Raw genomic sequence first — 18,026 nt, forward strand, 5'->3', positions numbered from 1 at the left:
CCCACACTCACATCTAAGGCACCAACTTCTGTCACTAGGATTACAGCAACCAGGTCAACTTATCCAGTAGGTACAGCAAGCACAGTGCCTGGGCTCTACTGTACTTTTAGGGGCCCTCAAACACATTTTATTGTAAAATTATAATAAAAAATAAATGTTTAGCTCAAAAAATGTTTCAACGTATAATATTAGTATACTGGTCATTACCCCAACAGTCATAAAATGTAATTTTATCAATAATTCTGATAAGTTCTTACATATACACTCATGTAACTACCACCTACAGCAAGACACTAAGTAATCCTTTTCAAAATTTCAAGTCATGACATTCCTTTGCATACAGTCTTTCCATGCTTTCCCAACCCACCTGGAATAACATCCAAACTCCTAAACCTCGTTTACAAAGGCTCACATGATTCAACCCCTAACACTGTCTCAACCTTCACCTTGTACCACTCTTCTCCTGCCCCTCTCATACCCCAGCCTTTAAATTCCTCAGCTTGCCAAGATGGTCCTGCCCTGGAGCTTATGACCTAGCTGTGCATCCTCTACCTTCTCCTAAAGCTCTTCCTAAAGACATTCACAGGGCTGGCTATTTGTAATCCAGATGTTTAAATGTCAATTCCCCAGAGGCCTTTCCTGACCAGGCAATATAAAGGTGTACCCAGGAGTGCCTGAACGGCTCAGTTGGTTGAGCATCTGACTCCCACTCAGGTCATGATCTCACAGGTCGAGTTCAAGCCCCACATTGGGCTCATTGCTGTCGGCACAGAGCCTGCTTCAGATCCTCTGTCCGCCTCTCTGCTCCTCTCGTGCTCATGCTCTATCAAAAATAAACATTAAAAAATAACAATAAAATTTTAAAAATTCAGTTGCACCCAATCATCTTTTAATAAAATCACCTTAATTATCTGCAGGGTGCTTATAATTTATAATATTTATTCACTGCTTATTGTCTGTCTTTCCCTCAGTGGACCATTCATTATTACATCCTTTGGAGCTGTGCTTTCTGTTGTATCAAAAAATGCCAATAAACAGTGCCTGACAGAAGGTAGTCGCTCAATGATAATTCCCGTTGAATAAAATACTAATACAGCATATAAATAATATGTAATAAAACGTAGCATTAACTAGAGAAAGCACGGATAGCACTTGGCTGTGAAATCATAGCGCCTGGATTTGACTAAACCTAGCCCATAAAATGAAAGACTAAATGAGGTAAAAGTTCGTGGTAATTAAATGTTCGATATTTGTTATTCTTATTTCTTCTAAACATGCCCAATTAAAACCATCCTTATGCAAGATATTGGACTTGTTTTGCTTTACCAGAAAGTTACTTTTTTTAAAGCTCAGTAAATTAACCACATATGTCTTCACACGTGGAAAATAAAAAGAAAACAAACTTAGAATCTTCCCTTTCATAAAGTCAATTGTGGCACTCCCATTCCAGGTTCCAGCCCGCCTCCATTCGGTCCCAGACAACTGGGGCCCGGGGGCCCCGCCCCTTCCGCTTACCCGCCTGGCCGGAAGTCGGCAGATAGGGAAACCCGCCCCTTCGTCCGCGCGCAGTCCTACGTAAAGCGAGAGGGGTTTCGCGACAGCCCAGGCTCCCCCCCCCCCCCCCCCCCCCCCCCCCGCTTTGGCCACATGTCGCGAAGGTCTTCCCGTCGGACGTCGCACCACCTCCTCGCGCTGCTTTACGAACCTAGAGCAGCACCGCCCCGCCTCCTGTCTCCCTCCTCACTTCCCCGCCCCCTCCCAGTTTCGCGTCTCCCAGCCCGACGCTCCCGCTATAATCACGTGATTGCCTCATCCGGGTCCTTTGCGTTCTCTCTCCCTCTCCCAACATGGCGGCCTCAGGTGAGTGAGCGGCCGAGCGCGGCCAAGGACCAGGCTCATTAGCTACTCTCTGAGCCTGATCCACTGATTCCCTGGAGTCGGGGAGCGGGCGGCACCGCTTTCCTTCGGACTCTGGGGCTGCGGCAGGCTGGCGGCTTGGCCATGTTAGGTTATCGCCTCGGGATGTTTGGGGGGAGGGGAACGTGTCCTTCCCCTCCCCCCTCACACTCTTTTCACCCCGTCAGCGCGAGGTTGGAGCGAGGAGTAATGGCTTGAGTTGGAGTGATGAGGCGCAGAAAGATCTGTGGGAGCCGTGAGGCCTTCTCATAGACGTGAAGCACTGTGTCCGCGTGGAGGAAGGAAGGAGGCGGTTGGCGCGCGGACGGGTGCACACTAGACTACGTCTCCGAGGCGCGAGGCCGTTGCGGACGGGAGTGGGGGCAGGGGAATAAAGAGGGGGGGCAGTTAGAACACGAGCGCGAGTCGGTGGAGGGGCGGGGGAAGGCGACGACGCGCGTGCGCGGTGAGAGAGAGAGGAGGGTAGCGGCGACCGGCGCGCCTTAAAAGCACGCGCGAGAGTCCAGATGGGAAGGTTTTACGTGCATGTGTTGCCTTCCCTTATGTCCTTCCACTCTCTGCTGTTCCCTTTTTAGAGTGTGGCCCGGCCTATGCATTCTTCTAAGGGTAAATCTGTAAGGCTTGGAGGTTGAAGCCGCTGGAGTTAGGTGGGGGTGGGGAACCCAGTGTGGCGCGCCCACGTGTTGGAGGAGAAAAAGCAAGGATGGAGACCTATATTTCCTCTAGGGTTTTTTTCTTAGTACGTATTTACTGACCGCAAACTATAAGCTAGGCATAGTTCTAGCTTGGGGATGGATAAAATGGTGAACAAGGTTAGATCCTTTGACAGCTTCCATTTTGGTTTATTTGGGTAGCTCCGACGGTAGAGTTCAGCTTTATTTATTTGTTTTAAAGATAACTGCACAACTCCTGGGGAGTAGTTTTAAAATAATAACTAGTGGATAGAGTAAGTTTCCTTTTTGGACGAGTTTGGAGTAAGGAATACCAGTGTCCTTCAAGTCCGCTTGCTTTTCTCATTGGCAGTGGGGGGTGTGGAGCATTTTCAGCATTCATTTTAGTTTGGGGGATAATATGGTTTCTTTCCCCCGCATGATCATATATTGTATGAAACATTGCTCGAATCCCTGCTATCTCTGGACACTCCTTTCTCACCAAGAATTTCTTCTCTATTAACCTAGGCTAAGAATTATGTGTGTTTTTGGAATATGTTGAGGGAATTGAAGTGCATTTGAACATAATGCCTTTTATTGATGTAGCACTTGACAGTTGGCCAGGCATTTTTGTGTTGTGTTGTCTCATTTGATCCTCTGAGATAATGTAGGCAGATGGTGGTGTCTCCCAGCTGAGAAAAATGAAATTATTTGTTCAAGGTCACATGGCTGCAGGTAGCAGAGCAAGGTTGAAATCTTTGAGGCTCCTGACTCTTATCTGCTGTCAACTTGGAAGTAACAAGGTTGGCTTCTATGTCGTCACATTTTGGGGATCTACCCAAAAACTTCATCTAAATTAGAGTACTTACTTGGCCTGAATTTGCCATCTTGGCAGCTGTCATAATTTGGTGAAAAGCTTGTATTCCCTTTCACCATAACTTGTAGCGCTTTTAGAGTTGGAAGACATATTAGCAATCTGTGCCCTTCATTTTACAGAACTGAGTGAAATCTGGACTGGTTAAAGGAATTTGCTTAGTGATGTCCCCTTCTCCTGTTCTTCCACATTTACTCTACCCCCTTTGAAGCCCTTATCTCCTGTCTTTAATTTGGTTCCGTAAATCTTTTTAGCTTTGTAGTATGCGTAAAGGGACACTATACTAGTATCTGAGAGAACAAGGTTACATCTGACAGTCTGCCCTTGAGGAATTTGGGATTTGTCAAATTTCTTTTCCAACTTTGAAACTTTCCCTGTCATTGATTTTGTTGAGTGGCCAATGTTCCCAGATATGGCCGTGTTAATGAGACTATTCTTGGGGCACCTGGGTGTCTCATTTGGTTGAAGCATCCAACTTCGCTTTAGGTCATGATCTCACAGCTCCTGGGTTCCAGCCCCACATCGGGCTCTGCCGACAGCTCAGAGCCTAGAGCCTGCTTTAGGTTCTGTGTCTCCCTCTCTTTCTGCCCTTCCCCAGCTCACGCTTTGTCTCTCTCTCAAAAGTAAATAAAAGTTCACAGTCCTTTTGTAAATGAGACGGAAAAATTCTTCACAGCAATACCAGTGTCCACTTGAACCATTATTGATTTTCAAGAACTGAAAGTGCCCAGGAGCAGGTTACTGAAATGCTGTCTTTACTGACAGGGAATCAAATGTGTTTGATATAGGTTAACATTTTTTGAGACAAATGCTTTCAAATTGGAAATTGTGCTTGTATGCACAGAACACCTTTAATTTACCTAACTTAAAAATTCCATGTGTGTCATCTTGTTTATTTTCACGGGGAGAGGATGGTGTCCCAATAGTTTTTTTCATACAGTGCTGGTCCTTATAGTTCAAAATAGTTTCATTATATGCTGTTCACATACAGGTTTCCCTTGCTACCCAAAAGTAAAGTAGAGCATTTTGTGTTTTGTTTTAGTTTTAGTTTTATTTGAGAGAGGGTTGGGAGGGAAAGGGGCAGAGGGAAGAGAATCCCAAGGAGACTCTATGCTCAGTGCAGAGCCCAACACGGGGCTCGATCCTATGACTCTGGGATCTTGACCTGAGCTGAAATCAAGAGCCAGATACCCCAAAAGTAGAGAATTTTGTAAGCTGAAGTAAAATAAAGCAAAGAAGCAATTACCATTAGTTTTTAATGATTTTTTTTTTTTTTTTTTTTTAGCATTCCCGAACCCAAAAAATAATCTCAAGGTTTACTGATACCTTAGGACATGTCTTGCTAACAAAATAAAGCACAGATGATCACAGACACAGTTCAAAGCTATGGTGGCTTGATGCTGAGTATAGTTCTGAGGGAAAAAGCTTGGATGTGCCACTCTCAGTTGGAAGTGTGCTCTGCCTCTGTAATGGCTCACTGGAAAACAAATCCTGAAAGCTATTTTCGCTTTTTTTTTTTTTTTTTTTTTTTGTAAACAGGTTTAGGTTTTTGTTTTTTAAGGTTTTTTTTTTGTTTGTTTTTTTTTAATGTTGAGAGAGTGTGCATGCACAAGAGGGGGAGGGGCAGAGAGGGCGGGGCCACAGAATCTAAAGCAGGTTCCAGGCTCTGAGTTGTCAGCACAGAGCCCAATGCAAGCCCAATGCACGTTTGGCTCAAACTCACAAAACGTGAGATCATATCCCGAGCACTCAACCAACTGAGCCACCCAGGTGCCCCTTTGCTTTTTGGGTTTGTTTGTTTTGTTTTTGTAAGAGCAAAAACCCTTTTTGGATTTCTTTTGGTTAGGGAAAACAGGTAACAGTCTAAATCATAAAGGCAAAGTGACATAATGCAAACTTTTGAAAAGTGAGGGCTACCTGTATTACCTATCTTCAGATCCCATCCTCTACCATATATTTGTTATTCTGGGAGTAGGATACCCAGATTCAGAAGGCCAAGATTAAAACTCATAAAAATTCAAGGACAAAAACAGGAAGTAGTGTCAAAGTAATACATAGTGTTTCTTTCTAACTAATGTCATTTTTAAAAAATATATATATACATATAAATACATGTATATATATGTATACATATATATACATATATAAAGCTTGAAACAGCTTTAAGGTATAATTCACATACCATATGTGTGGCTTGATAGAATATTCTGCCACTTTGTATTAGTCTCAGAACATCCTAGAATGCATTCACTTTTCATGATGGAGAAAGAATTGATGAGTATTATTTTTAAAAAACAAGTGCATATTTCTAATTATGTGTAAGTACACTTAAAAGTGCACACACCAAAGTCAATTTGAATTTTTATAGCTCTTCACTTACAGAAAGGTTCTAAGTTCTTTGTGTAGTGGTTAGCATGATGCGTATTGGGTGCTTGCTTTATTTTATGTAAATGACCAAATTGAGTGTGGAAAAGTAAGGGGAAGATGATAGGGCATTTTGCTAAGATTGTGTCCGTGTGAAGCAAGTTGAGTCATGTAACAACTGGTGGTTGAGGTGGTGAAGCTTATGAGTTCTGACTTGGTTTTTATTCTCTACTATGCTCAGCTATAGTGCAGTAAAGGTGAGGCTGCTTAACATCATGATATTGCATTGTATGAAACCTCTTGTCATGGGTGGGCTCTAAACAGCAGTGGAATTAGTCTAGTTCTAGGCACTCTGGTATAGGTGTTCTGATTGCATTTGTACAGTATTGTTTCTTTAAGGAAACATTTGTTAGTCACCAATTCATTTTTAATTTTGGTGGGTTTGGCAAGACTCACTACCCAGAAAGAAATGCCTTGCCTATTAGAAGTCATTTCTCCCACCATCTGTTTCTTGGTATTTACAACTATTCTGAACATTTCATATAAATTAAGTCATATAATACAGGGACTTTTGTTACTAACTTCTTTCATTTAGCATATTTCCAGCATCCATCCATATTGGTGGATGTATGGGTACTCATTCCTTTCTATTGCAAAATCTATTGTATGGACATCTACATTTTATTTATGCATTCATTGTTTGATACGAGTTTGGGTTATTTACAGGTTTTGCCTATTATGAATAATGCTGCTGTGATCTTGTACAGGTTTTTATGACACTTTCTGATTTCTTAGTCTGTAGCTACTAACATTCAGAATTGATAACCCTATAAAATAAGTGGGACTTAGTCTGGCAAGATCTAAAATTAAGAAACTTAAGGTTTGACAGAGCCTTATCTGAACATTAAGAGCTTTCTGAATTCTCCTTCCTAAATAAGAAATAAGAGTTAAAGATGCAGAAGTAGGACTGCATTGTGTAACAAATAAGCTTTATTGCTTATAGTGCTTTAAGGTGTCCTCTTTTGAAATAAAGATGTAGCAGCTAGTTAGTAATTTTGTCACTTCAGTATCTGTGAGTTGGTATTTTTAGTAAAAGAATGGAGTGATAGCAGGAAGACATTCTGAGAAAACTAAAGGAATCCTGTTTGTTTGGGGTTTTTTTAATGTTTTTATTTATTTTTGAGACAGAGACAGCATGAGCAGGGGAGGAGCAGAGAGAGAGGGAGACACAGAATCCGAAGCAGACTCCAGGCTCTGAGCTGTCAGTACAGAGCGTGACGCAGGACTCGAACTCAAGGATCATGAGATCATGACCTGAGCCGAAGTCAGACGCCCAACTGACTGAGCCACCCAGGCGCCCCAAGGGATCCTGTTTTTTATATGGGGCTAACATTCCCTTTTGTTTGTCCTTTTATTTATTGATGTACAACCCACTTAAACCAGTGGTTCTCAATCAGGAGATAATTTTGTCTCACCCACGCAGGGGTAATTTGATAGTGTCTGTAGGCGTTTTTGGTTGTCACAGCAGGGTGGGGGTTTTGGTGCTGGCATCTGATGAGTAGAGGCTGGAGATGCTGTTAAACATCCTATAGTACACAGAACAGCCCCACCCCAAAGAATCACCTAGCCTAGAATGTCAATGGTGTAGAACTTGAGAAACTCTAAGAGTTAAGTTGATCAGTTGTATTACTTTTTTTATTAAGCAGGCTCCCCATCTAGTGCGGTGCTTGAACTCACAACCCTGACTGAGATCAAGACCTGATCCAAAATCAGAAGTTGGATGCTTGACCGACTAAGGCACCCAGGCATCCCTAGTTGTATTCATTTATTATAAGAAACCCTGTTTATCAAGGAAACAAATGTTTGATTTCTTGTTTAAGGACTTGTAGACTTAAATGTTTTTGAAAATGCTTTCTTCTAAGCTCTTTTATTTAATCTATATGAGTATATAAAGTACCTAGTGCTTGTTCGGTAAATTGTAGTAGTAATTAAGTCAGCAGGCAGAGGATTTAATAACATTTTTGAGATGTGTGTTTTTCTCCCTTAATCCATGTAGTTTGGCCTTAAATAATTGGGACACTTAATTGTCTATTACTTGAGGTGGTTGGTTTAACTTTTTAACCCAATTCACATCAGATTTAAAGGAAATTAAGAGTTGGACCACTTCAATCATGTGGCAAGGGATTGATAAACCTGGAACATTAAACAATGCTTTACTTACACAGAGAATGCTGTTGAAATCCTAAACATGTCATGGGCCCAGGTATTGGATGAGCAAAGGGCATGGAGGATTTAGATAACCTCGTTTCTCAGTTATTGGAGTAAAATAGTGGAACAAACATTGGCACCCACTTTAGTTGACTGATTTTACTTCTTAAGGGCCAGTTAATTCCTTTAAATCTGTTTATATTTTGACTAAGTCAGTGCTGCTACTAGATTTAAAGAAAGATGAGTTACAGATCTTGTGAAAGAATTTCAGCCTGTCTTTAAATGAAGACCATCCATAATCTGGTGATTTCTCAACCGGAATTTTTTGGAGGGGACAGCAAAAGAACCCAAGGGAAAGAGAGATATGTGATTTAAAAAGACATTCTGCACTTGATCTTAGCCAAAAGGCCGAGAAGCGATAAAAAAGACATTCTGAAATAAACAGTGTTTTAATTATTTTTAGTTGTGATGTTTATTTTGAAATTTCCAGTAACATTAAAGCAGAGTATGAGATGTGTTGGTCAAGAGTCACGGGTTTAAAAAAAAAAAAAAAAAAAGTCAAGGGGTAAAGTTGAGAAACTACGATCTAGAAAGTTGGTATAAGCCAAAATCAGACCAAAGAACAGGCTAATTCCAGATTTCTGCTGTTTTTGGTATTAGATATACATACAGAACAAAGGGGACAGAGATGCTTTAACCAAATTATCTTTATGTTGAACTTTACTTCATTGTATGGACTGATGACCATCAGTTCTATTTTTATTTCCCCAGTGACCAGTCAGATTAATAATTTGGTACTAGCTGATGATACTAGGTTAAACCCCATGAGGGTAACAAGGATCTCTAGCTAGCATTATATTAGTCCCCAACACTGTTTTGAATTACAGGGTATGGAAAAGACAAAAATAAGCATTCCACCTCAGAGGTATGCTTTATGTCTTGTCCAAATTTGCTTGTTAAAATTTTTCCTAGGCCTTTTGCATAAAGCTAGGGGCAATATCAATGCTATAGGACCCTTCTTAGTGCGTCCAGAGGCTGTTCGTAACATAGCAAACAGGTCATCTTTATTTCCTTAAAGCTGGATTTTAAAGAAAGGTGCTGGGTGAGAGCAACCTTCAGTTAAACAAATGGTTGCATCATGTTACAAATTTTTAGTCTTCTTGGACTGAAAATTAGATGAGAATTGCAACATGGAGGAGGAGCTCATGATTATAAAAACCATGAAACTGATCTTTGTTACAACAAAAGCTGCGTGCTTTTTTCGTATGTAGGGGCTACTCTCAGGAGCCAGTCTTAGAACTTTATTTAGTCCTTTTGGCTCTTCTGCATTAGCTGTTGATAGATGCCATCTCAGAAGAGGTTTTGAGAACTAGATAGAGAGCCAAGGTTAGTCCACTAAATAGAACCATTTGGAAATTCCTAAAGATTTCATAAACACAGAACATTCAAATGTGTTGGGTCTTAGGGGCTTCTTATTTTTTACCTTTAGTGCCCTATCTCATCTTCATATGTGGTGTTAGGGTAAAGAAGGAGAGAATTTTTTTTCCTAGAGGGCAGGGAGATCCAGTTTTGTATAGTCTTAATCATACCCCCCCCCCCATTACACACACGCACACACAATAGAACTACTAACAGGCTTCTTAGAGGCTGGGGCTCCTGTGGGAAGAGCCCTAGATTTGGTATCCAAAACCCTGGGTTTAATTCTAGCTCTGCTATCTAATATCTCTGTAACTGTAGGATAGTCATGTAACCTCTCTGAGACTTAGTTTTCTTTTTTGTAAATTGATAGCAATGATTCCTACTTTGTGTGGTTATTTTACAAGTATCAAACAATCCTCATAAATACCATTCAGAATATGTTATTAGGGGTAGGAGTTTTGTTTTAGTTCTTTGTATACCAGAAGCTACAAATGTATTCACCTGTCTTAAACCCAAGTAGTTACTAAACTAAAATTTTCAAATGATACACGAGTGAATATAGTAGAAAATAAAAGGTTGCCCCCATCCCAGTCTTAATGTTGAAAATCTTTTGTTGTTGTTGTTTTATTTTTGAGAGAGACAGTGCAAGCAGGGGAGGGGCAGAGAGAGAGAGGAAGACCCAGAACCCAAAGCAGGCTCCAGGCTCTGAGCTGTCAACACAGAGCTCTATGTAGGGCTCGAACTCACGAACTGCAAGATCATGACCTGAACCAAAGTACGATGTCTAACCGACTGAGCCACCCAAGGCGCCCCTATGTTGCTTTCTTTTCACAGCGCATTGTACAACTCTTTTAAATACCCAAGTAATGGTAAATAATCTTTTGCTTTTTTAAAACAGCAAAAAAGAAGAATAAGAAGGGGAAAACTATCTCCCTAACAGACTTTCTGGCTGAGGATGGAGGGACTGGGGGAGGAAGTACTTATGTCCCCAAACCAGTCAGCTGGGCTGATGAAACAGACGACCTGGAAGGAGATGGTAATTTTTTTAGTTTCCATCATGCTTGAAATTTGCATTCTCTTCATTCTCTTCTGAGACAAAACTCATTCCATAATAATGGTTCACACATGTAATCTGAAAGGAATTTAATCGTTTTGTAAAACCTTAGGTCTAAGTTTGTGTATTTCATAGAATTTTAGGTTTAGGCGATAAGAGTTCATGATGAGGGACTGAAATTGTGATTCAGGAGAACTTAGTACTAGTTCTCCCTCTTGTTAACATACTTTTCTCAAGGCTTTTAATCCTCATTTTCATTGGAAAAGTTAAGGACTAGATTACTAAAATTCTATGATATCCTGTTATTACAGCATAATCTATAAGCTGTTTATACCCAGAGTTAAGGAATAATTTGCTCTAGGAACTATTTTTATGAAGGCATGGGTAAACAAAAATGGTCTGAGGAATAGGATGGAATTGAGTTGTTTTTTGTAAAGAGGGGGATCAACCATAAGGAAAACACTTTGTCCACCCAAAAAGTTAGGAATATGAGAGTTGTCAATAATGTTTAAATACATTTGGAATGAGAGGGACCTTGGTTTGAGTCCTGCCTATACTAGGATTACCATCTACTATGCCATTTTTGTAATCTTGGGCACGTTACTAAATCTGAAATCTGAGTTTCCTTTTCTGTAGAATGGGAACAACCTCACAGGGTTGTTATAAAGATAAGATGGGATATAATGAATATAAAATACCTGCACACAGTAACATTCCATAAATAGTTGATACTTTTCTTTGCTGTATAAGGAATAAGAGTTACTATGATTCTGTTCATAAAAAGCCTGGGTCTTTAAAGGTCTCTAGAAACCAAGAGACCGTGAATACTGAGTTTTTTGCATTGCTAATCTGATACTGACATTTCAGAAGCATTTTCTCTGTGTAAAATGCATTTATTTAAGTGCCTTTTTATCTGTTTTTTTCCTGGTGTGGCTTATTTAATACTGGGTACTTAGCATGGATCTTTTTATTCTCCAGCAACAGTGAGGGGAGTTTGCTCTGATTTCTTAAACATCCACTTTTCTATCCTAGTTTCAACCACTTGGCACAGTAATGATGATGACGTGTATAGGGCACCTCCAATTGACCGTTCCATCCTGCCCACTGCTCCACGGGCTGCTCGGGAACCCAATATCGACCGGAGCCGTCTTCCAAAATCGCCACCCTATACTGCTTTTCTAGGGAACCTGCCCTATGATGTGACAGAAGATTCCATTAAGGAATTCTTTAGAGGATTAAATGTAAGTGTAAAGGTTTACAGCAATTAACTCAATATGGAGAGTAGCAAATTGGCAGTGACCAAGTCTGAATTTCTAAGCTGAGAAAGATTCTGAGGTTGTGTCTAGACTTGGAAGAAATAGGTATATAATTGACTAAGTGGTGTTTAGACCCTTTGGCTGAAAATATTCTCATCCCACACCAATCATAATCTCAGTCTTATACCTTATTGATACAGAAAGAATCTCTCAGGAACCTATACCTCTTCTCATTAAGAATCTTAAAAGTGATGGGGGGGTGGGTATTGAGGAGGGCACCTTTTGGGATGAGCACTGGGTGTTGTATGGAAACCAATTTGGCAATAAACTTCATATATTGGGGGGGAAAAAAATCTTAAAAGTGATATACCCAGAGGCACCTGGCTGGCTTAGGAGCATGGGACTCTTCATCTTCAGGTCGTGAGTTCAAGCTCCACATTGGGCACATACATTACTTTTTTAAAAAATGATATACTCAGTTGTTTTGAAAGGTGGAAAGCTCCTCTGAACTCAGTCATTCTTCAGGCTTCTATCAAAATCCTTTTTTTAAGATTTTATTTTTAAGTAATTTTTCCACCCAACATGGGGTTCAAACTCACAACCCCAGGATCAAGAGTCACATGCTTTACTGACTGAGCTAGCCAGGTACCCCTCAAAATCACTTTTCAATGTTTGATATGAATACTTGCAGCTGAGAAGGTGTGTAATTTTTATTTTTTTAATTTTTAGTGTTTTTTAACGTTTTTTTTAACTATTTTTGAGAGAGACAGAGACAGCATGAGCGGGGAAGGGGCAGAGAGAGAGGAAGACCCAGTCCTAAGCAGGCTCCAGACTCTGTGCTGTCAGCACAGAGCCTGATGTGGGGCTCGAACCCACAAACCACGAGATCATGACCTGAGCCGAAGTTGGAGATGTGTAATTTATATTAATGATAGTGTGCTAAAATTATTAAGGGTTCTGTGAGCTTGGTGACACATATAGTGGAATTCACGGTGATTATAGGCCATCTTAAAAAGCTTAAGAGAGGATGTTTGGAATGCTGATCTAGATTTCAAAAAGATGGAAAAGTGAGTATAGAGGTGCTCAGGAGAAGTCCTTTTTCCAAACTTGGATTTAAAAATACTTAAGACTGGGGCATCTGGATGGCTTAGTCAGTTAAGTGTCCAACTTGGATTTTGGCTCAGGTCATGGTCTCGCAGTTCATGAGTTCCAGCCCCACATCAGGCTCCATGCTAACAGTGCACAGCCTGCTTGTGATTCTCTCCCTCTGTCTCTCTCTGCACCTCCCCCACTCGCTCGCTCTCAAAGTAAACTTTAAAAAAATAAAATACTTAGGACTTGGGGTACTTAGCTGGCTCAGTCAGAGCATGCGACTCTTGATCTCAGGATTGTGAGTTTGACACCCCACGTGGAGGGTAGGTTTTACCTTTGTTTGTTTGTTTGTTTGTTTGTTTGTTTGTTTGTTTGTTTTAAGGTGCATTTCCTTTAAAGATCTACTCTCTGCATGGGGCATCTGTGTGGCTCAGTCTGTTAAGCATCCAATTCTTGATTTTGGCTCAGGTCATGATCTCATAGTTTGTGGGTTCAGGCCCCACATTGGGCTCTGTGCTGGGAGCGTGAAGCCTGCTTGGGATTCTGTCTCTGCCTCTCTCTCTCTGCCCCTCCCCTGCTTGTACAAGCTCACTTGCTTGCTCTTTCTCTCAAAATAAATAAACTTTAAAAAAAAAAAAAAGATCTATTCTCTTCTTACTTTGTTTTTTGACTCCCTTCCTAGATCCTCTTCTCTGCAGTGGGCCACCAACTTCAATGGGTACTTTTTCTGATGTGATTTTTTTTTTTTTTTTAAGAGTTTATTTTTAAGTAATCTCTACATCCAGTGTGGGGCTTGAACTCACAACCCTGAGATCAAGAGTTGTACACTCTACGAATTGAACCATCCAGGCACCCCACAATGTGATTATTTTTTTATTGCCACCTACAGATCATCTTCTCTGTACAAATACGTAGTACAGCTAGAAGGCTGACCTGTTTTTGATTTTACTTTCTTGGCCTCTTCTGTAGAATGCTGAATAATAACCTCTGACCCATTCAAGCTTTTCACTGAATGCTTTAGAACTGGCCTGGAGTTACTTCTCCCTTTCATATTTTGTTCTGCTGTATTCAGGAGTTGAGTTAAACTAGAATTTAAAGAGACTATAACAAAATGTGTATCTCAGGAGCCAGAGTAAAGTATCAGATCAGTGATGCAGAAGAATAACTTGAATACATGCAAAATACTAAAGAAAAAAGTTAAAGGGTGAGAAAATATGTGGAAGCCATCAAAAAGATGGTCAGAAGATAGAGGTGTTTCAAAATGGTTCTAAAATTGGAAATGAAGAGTACGTACCCTGTTGTAAATAATAAAAAATTTTGTGCCAGGTAAAGTTTTATGAAACTTTAAAACGAGGAATTCTGCAAACCTACAATTAGAAAACACAAGGTAACCTCAAAATAAAACCAGGTCACTGTAAATTCTTCTTGTATTTCAAGAGTAAAAATTCAGTAGTTTGCCATCTCAGAATTCAATAGAGGGAGTAAGGCTGGTGGGAGTTTATAATCCAATGTTTGATTCAGCCAAGGATGGTTAGTATACGAAGACAGTAACATTTCTCAGATAATTAAGTCTTTAAAAAATAGACCACCTAGAAAACAACTAAAAATTAGACCTGTAGAATGAGACAGAAGTCAGGGATACAGGGACTACTCTGAATTCGTGTTAATTTTTTTTTTTTTTTTAAGGGTTAATTTAGTACTGTTCTAATTGAAAAGGTCTGATGGCATATAGTGAAGTCTCTCTCCTATCCCTTTGCACCAGTTTTCCTCCTGGAAACCACCAGGTTCTTCTTTGTGAATTCTTCAGAGAAATTCATTGCATATGCAGTGATTGGGAGGGTGGGGGGAACAAATGAACGAGAACACTTAATTGGGAAATCTGTTTCTTTACTCCTTCAGATCAGTGCAGTGCGTTTACCACGTGAACCCAGCAATCCAGAGAGGTTGAAAGGTTTTGGTTACGCTGAGTTTGAGGACCTGGATTCTTTGCTCAGTGCCCTGAGCCTCAACGAAGAGGTAAAATAAATAAGGTGGGGAGTTTGAGGGTGGGAGCTAACCAGTCTTACACTTATCAATATATTTTTGGTCGGGTCACTGGCTGTTTCAAAGATTGTCATAGTATCTACAAAGAAAAGCACCGTGTGACACTTAACATTCAACATCTAGCAAGTCGTACTTCACTTGAGCAAACTCCGTAGGCCCCAATCATTCAGGGAGGTACTTAGGTGGAAAATTACAGAAGAAACCCACCACACCAACTCTTTTGTTGTTGTTGTTATTGTTGTTTTAATGTTTGTTTATTTTTTGAGAGAGAGACAAAGCACCAGCAGGGGAGGGGCAGAGAGAGAGGGAGACACAGAATCCAAAGCAGGCTCCAGGCTCCGAGCTGTCAGCACAGAGCCGGACTCCATGCAGGGGTGGAACTAAAGAGCAGTGAGATCATGCATGACCTGAGGGAAAGTCAGACACTCAACCAGCTGAGCCACCCAGGCATCTCCACCACACCAGGTCTAATAGAAGCTCTCATTTGTTGATTCAGAGCTTTGTCTCCGCTCTCATGGCTTTGCTTTTTCAATATAATCTGACCAGATCAAGGCAGATAGAAAAAAATCATGTATATAAGTTTAGTGTTAAAAGGCATTATCTGGTTTTCAGGGAAGTTAATGTTTTTTTTATGGTTGTAAAGAGTTTGGAAACATTTCTCAGTGGAATGTCGTTTGTAATACATGTTCCTAGGAGTCTCTTAAAGGAAAATGACAGTGAACACTCAGTTCTGCTTTTTAACATTGCCCTTAGATGTTTTTCTATCCAGATATGCCAGCAGTGTAGTAGAGGAGATTTAGCTGTTAATACATGAGGGGGGTATGGGGATTAAATCTAATTATAATTACAGTCATTTGAGTGATTGGTGCCATGTAGTGATTCTTAAGCTAGCACAAGCAGGATATTAAAGCATTCGGTTACCTGTTAGTAACAGAAGTTTCTAGTCTAGGACCTGCTTTTTTTTTTTTTTTTTTCCTCCTCTTTTTTACTTCTAGTGACTAGAAATCAAATTATATCTGGGAAGGAAAGGGGCTCTTTTTTCCATTTTAATGCCAGAAACCCCTCACTTCTTGAGAAGGTAGTTTGTCAAAGTGCAGATTTGGGCCATTTGTGCCATAATTCTATGGTCCAAACCTGCCACTTGACACAGTTGAAATCAACACCTCTCAAAATATTTTACCTGTGTCATAATTGAGTTACAGCCATGAAAATCTGAAGTAAATGTCAAATAGGAATAATAATCTAGGTATATAAGTTAAATATATATAAAGCTTAGTTCCAAAGTTTTTCTTTTCAGATCATTTTTAGGTTTTATTAACATTACTCCTTTTTAACTGTTCTATCTGGATAAGGGAAAGAATACCATACAGTTATCTGAAGTTTGTTGAATTATCTATTATGTAAAATGCTGTCATGGTCCAGACTTAGGGGTTTCTTTGTTTCTAGAGATTTCGTCATAGTAGTGTTTAATATAATTCTGGGTGTTTGTAACTAAAATTCACTGTTATCCTTCTTCAACTGTAGATTCTACTGGGAAATGAGGAAAAATCAGCAGTAGAATTTATTGGGTTCAAAGTGTATAAATAAATAATGATGTGGGAAAGGGAAGTCAGAGGGTATCCTGGAGGAACTGATTTATCCAAAGGTAATATTGAGTGAAAGAACTTGAGATAATAGAGACAATGCTTTATGTACTGTTGCTGGTGCATATTAGGGGCTCTATAAATGTCTGAGTGAATAATTGCTCTGGACCCAAATATGCCTTTTATTTAGCTAGTTGCCTGGGAATTATTTCTTGATAAATTACCTTTGATAGTTAAAAGGCTCATTTTATAAAGTATATATATCTTTATAAAAATGGCTAATTGATGTGGCATTGATACAAGCCCAACTTAAATCTATTAATTCTAAGGGATTATTTCAGTTTTCAAGTCTTTGTAAAGGATTCTTTAGCCAACAAATTGGAATGTTGGCTAGATTACAGTGTTTTTCCTTTATCTTCCTTCCCCCAGTGCTTCTGCTATGCCCAGACGTTCAAGGTCACTCATGGGATTTGTGCATAATGGGGCAAAAGGTTGGTTAATGTGGTCCTATCCTCTCAGTCTCTAGGTAACAGGAGAATTCGAGTGGACGTTGCTGATCAAGCACAAGATAAAGGTAAGAAATCTGATAGAAATCTTCCTGTTTTGTTTTGGTCCTAGGATGACAAAGCAGAGGTGCCTGTTCCCAGAAAATTTTAATAGAGATGCAGAGCAGTAGGCCTGCCTGAATCTGGAGCACTAGTTGCCAGTTAAGGATGATTTTGCTCAAGGGGACATTTGTCAATGTGTGAAGACCTCTAGAGTTGTCAGAACTGGGAAGTGCTACTGACTCCTAACGGGTAGAATCCAGGGATTGATCCTAACGGGTAGAATCCAGGGATTGCCGCATAAGACACAGCAAAGAATTACCCACCCCAAAATGATGGAAAGACCCTGATTGATCTAGAGGAACATTAAATATGTAATAAATAGATTAGGTGTACCTAGCAGCACAAGAGGGGCCTCATTCATATGTATTTCAGAGGTTCCTGGCCTGTACACAGAATGAGACCTATAGGCATTAAACTTCATGGTTAATTAAATAAACCATGAGGTTTAATACTTACCATGAGGAAGTGAATCACTCAGTTAAGTTGAAGAGTGCGCTTTACGATAATGGGGCATCAAAGTTGGGACAACTTTGTGATGATATGAGGAAGAAATACAGTATGTTGGGGGAAGGCTCTGTGCATGTGACAAATAATCAGGCAAAAGTTTTTGTGGGCTAACTTGTTTTTATTTTATCTCTATAGACCGGGATGATCGTTCTTTTGGCCGAGATAGAAATCGGGATTCTGACAAAACAGATACAGACTGGAGGGCACGTCCTGCCACAGACAGCTTCGATGACTACCCGCCTAGGAGAGGCGATGATAGCTTTGGAGACAGTAAGTTCATTTTTATCGAGTGAGTTTCTTCTGTGTTCTGAGAACTGTTTTGTAATAGGACAGATATGTCAATGTAAATGATCACATTAGCAGAAAGGGAGTAGGAGATACAGAAAAAATTTTTATGATCTTCAAAAGAATTGATAGATGCAGAAAAAGAATTTGATAAATTTATAATTAA

At 40.1% G+C, this 18,026-nt stretch overlaps 1 protein-coding gene across 4 annotated transcripts in view; it reads left to right on the plus strand.

Annotated features, from left to right (window-relative positions):
- Positions 1-1,750: 1,750 nt before the first annotated feature.
- The window catches only part of EIF4B (eukaryotic translation initiation factor 4B), a 28,066-nt gene continuing 11,790 nt past the window's right edge, over positions 1,751-18,026 (plus strand). The window contains exons 1-6 of one of the 4 annotated variants that reach the window (XM_007081362.3): positions 1,751-1,860; positions 10,331-10,468; positions 11,519-11,727; positions 14,734-14,850; positions 16,980-17,034; positions 17,711-17,845. In XM_007081362.3, the coding sequence (XP_007081424.1) occupies positions 1,848-1,860; positions 10,331-10,468; positions 11,519-11,727; positions 14,734-14,850; positions 16,980-17,034; positions 17,711-17,845 (667 nt within the window). In that variant the 5' untranslated portion in view covers positions 1,751-1,847. Of the gene's footprint in view, positions 1,861-2,435; positions 2,524-10,330; positions 10,469-11,518; positions 11,728-14,733; positions 14,851-16,979; positions 17,035-17,710; positions 17,846-18,026 lie in introns of those variants that run through there. The other 3 variants (XM_007081363.3, XM_042992363.1, XM_042992364.1) reach the window with 3 other exon arrangements.

This window comes from Panthera tigris, chromosome B4 (assembly GCF_018350195.1).
Source record: "Panthera tigris isolate Pti1 chromosome B4, P.tigris_Pti1_mat1.1, whole genome shotgun sequence".
NCBI lineage: Eukaryota > Metazoa > Chordata > Mammalia > Carnivora > Felidae > Panthera > Panthera tigris.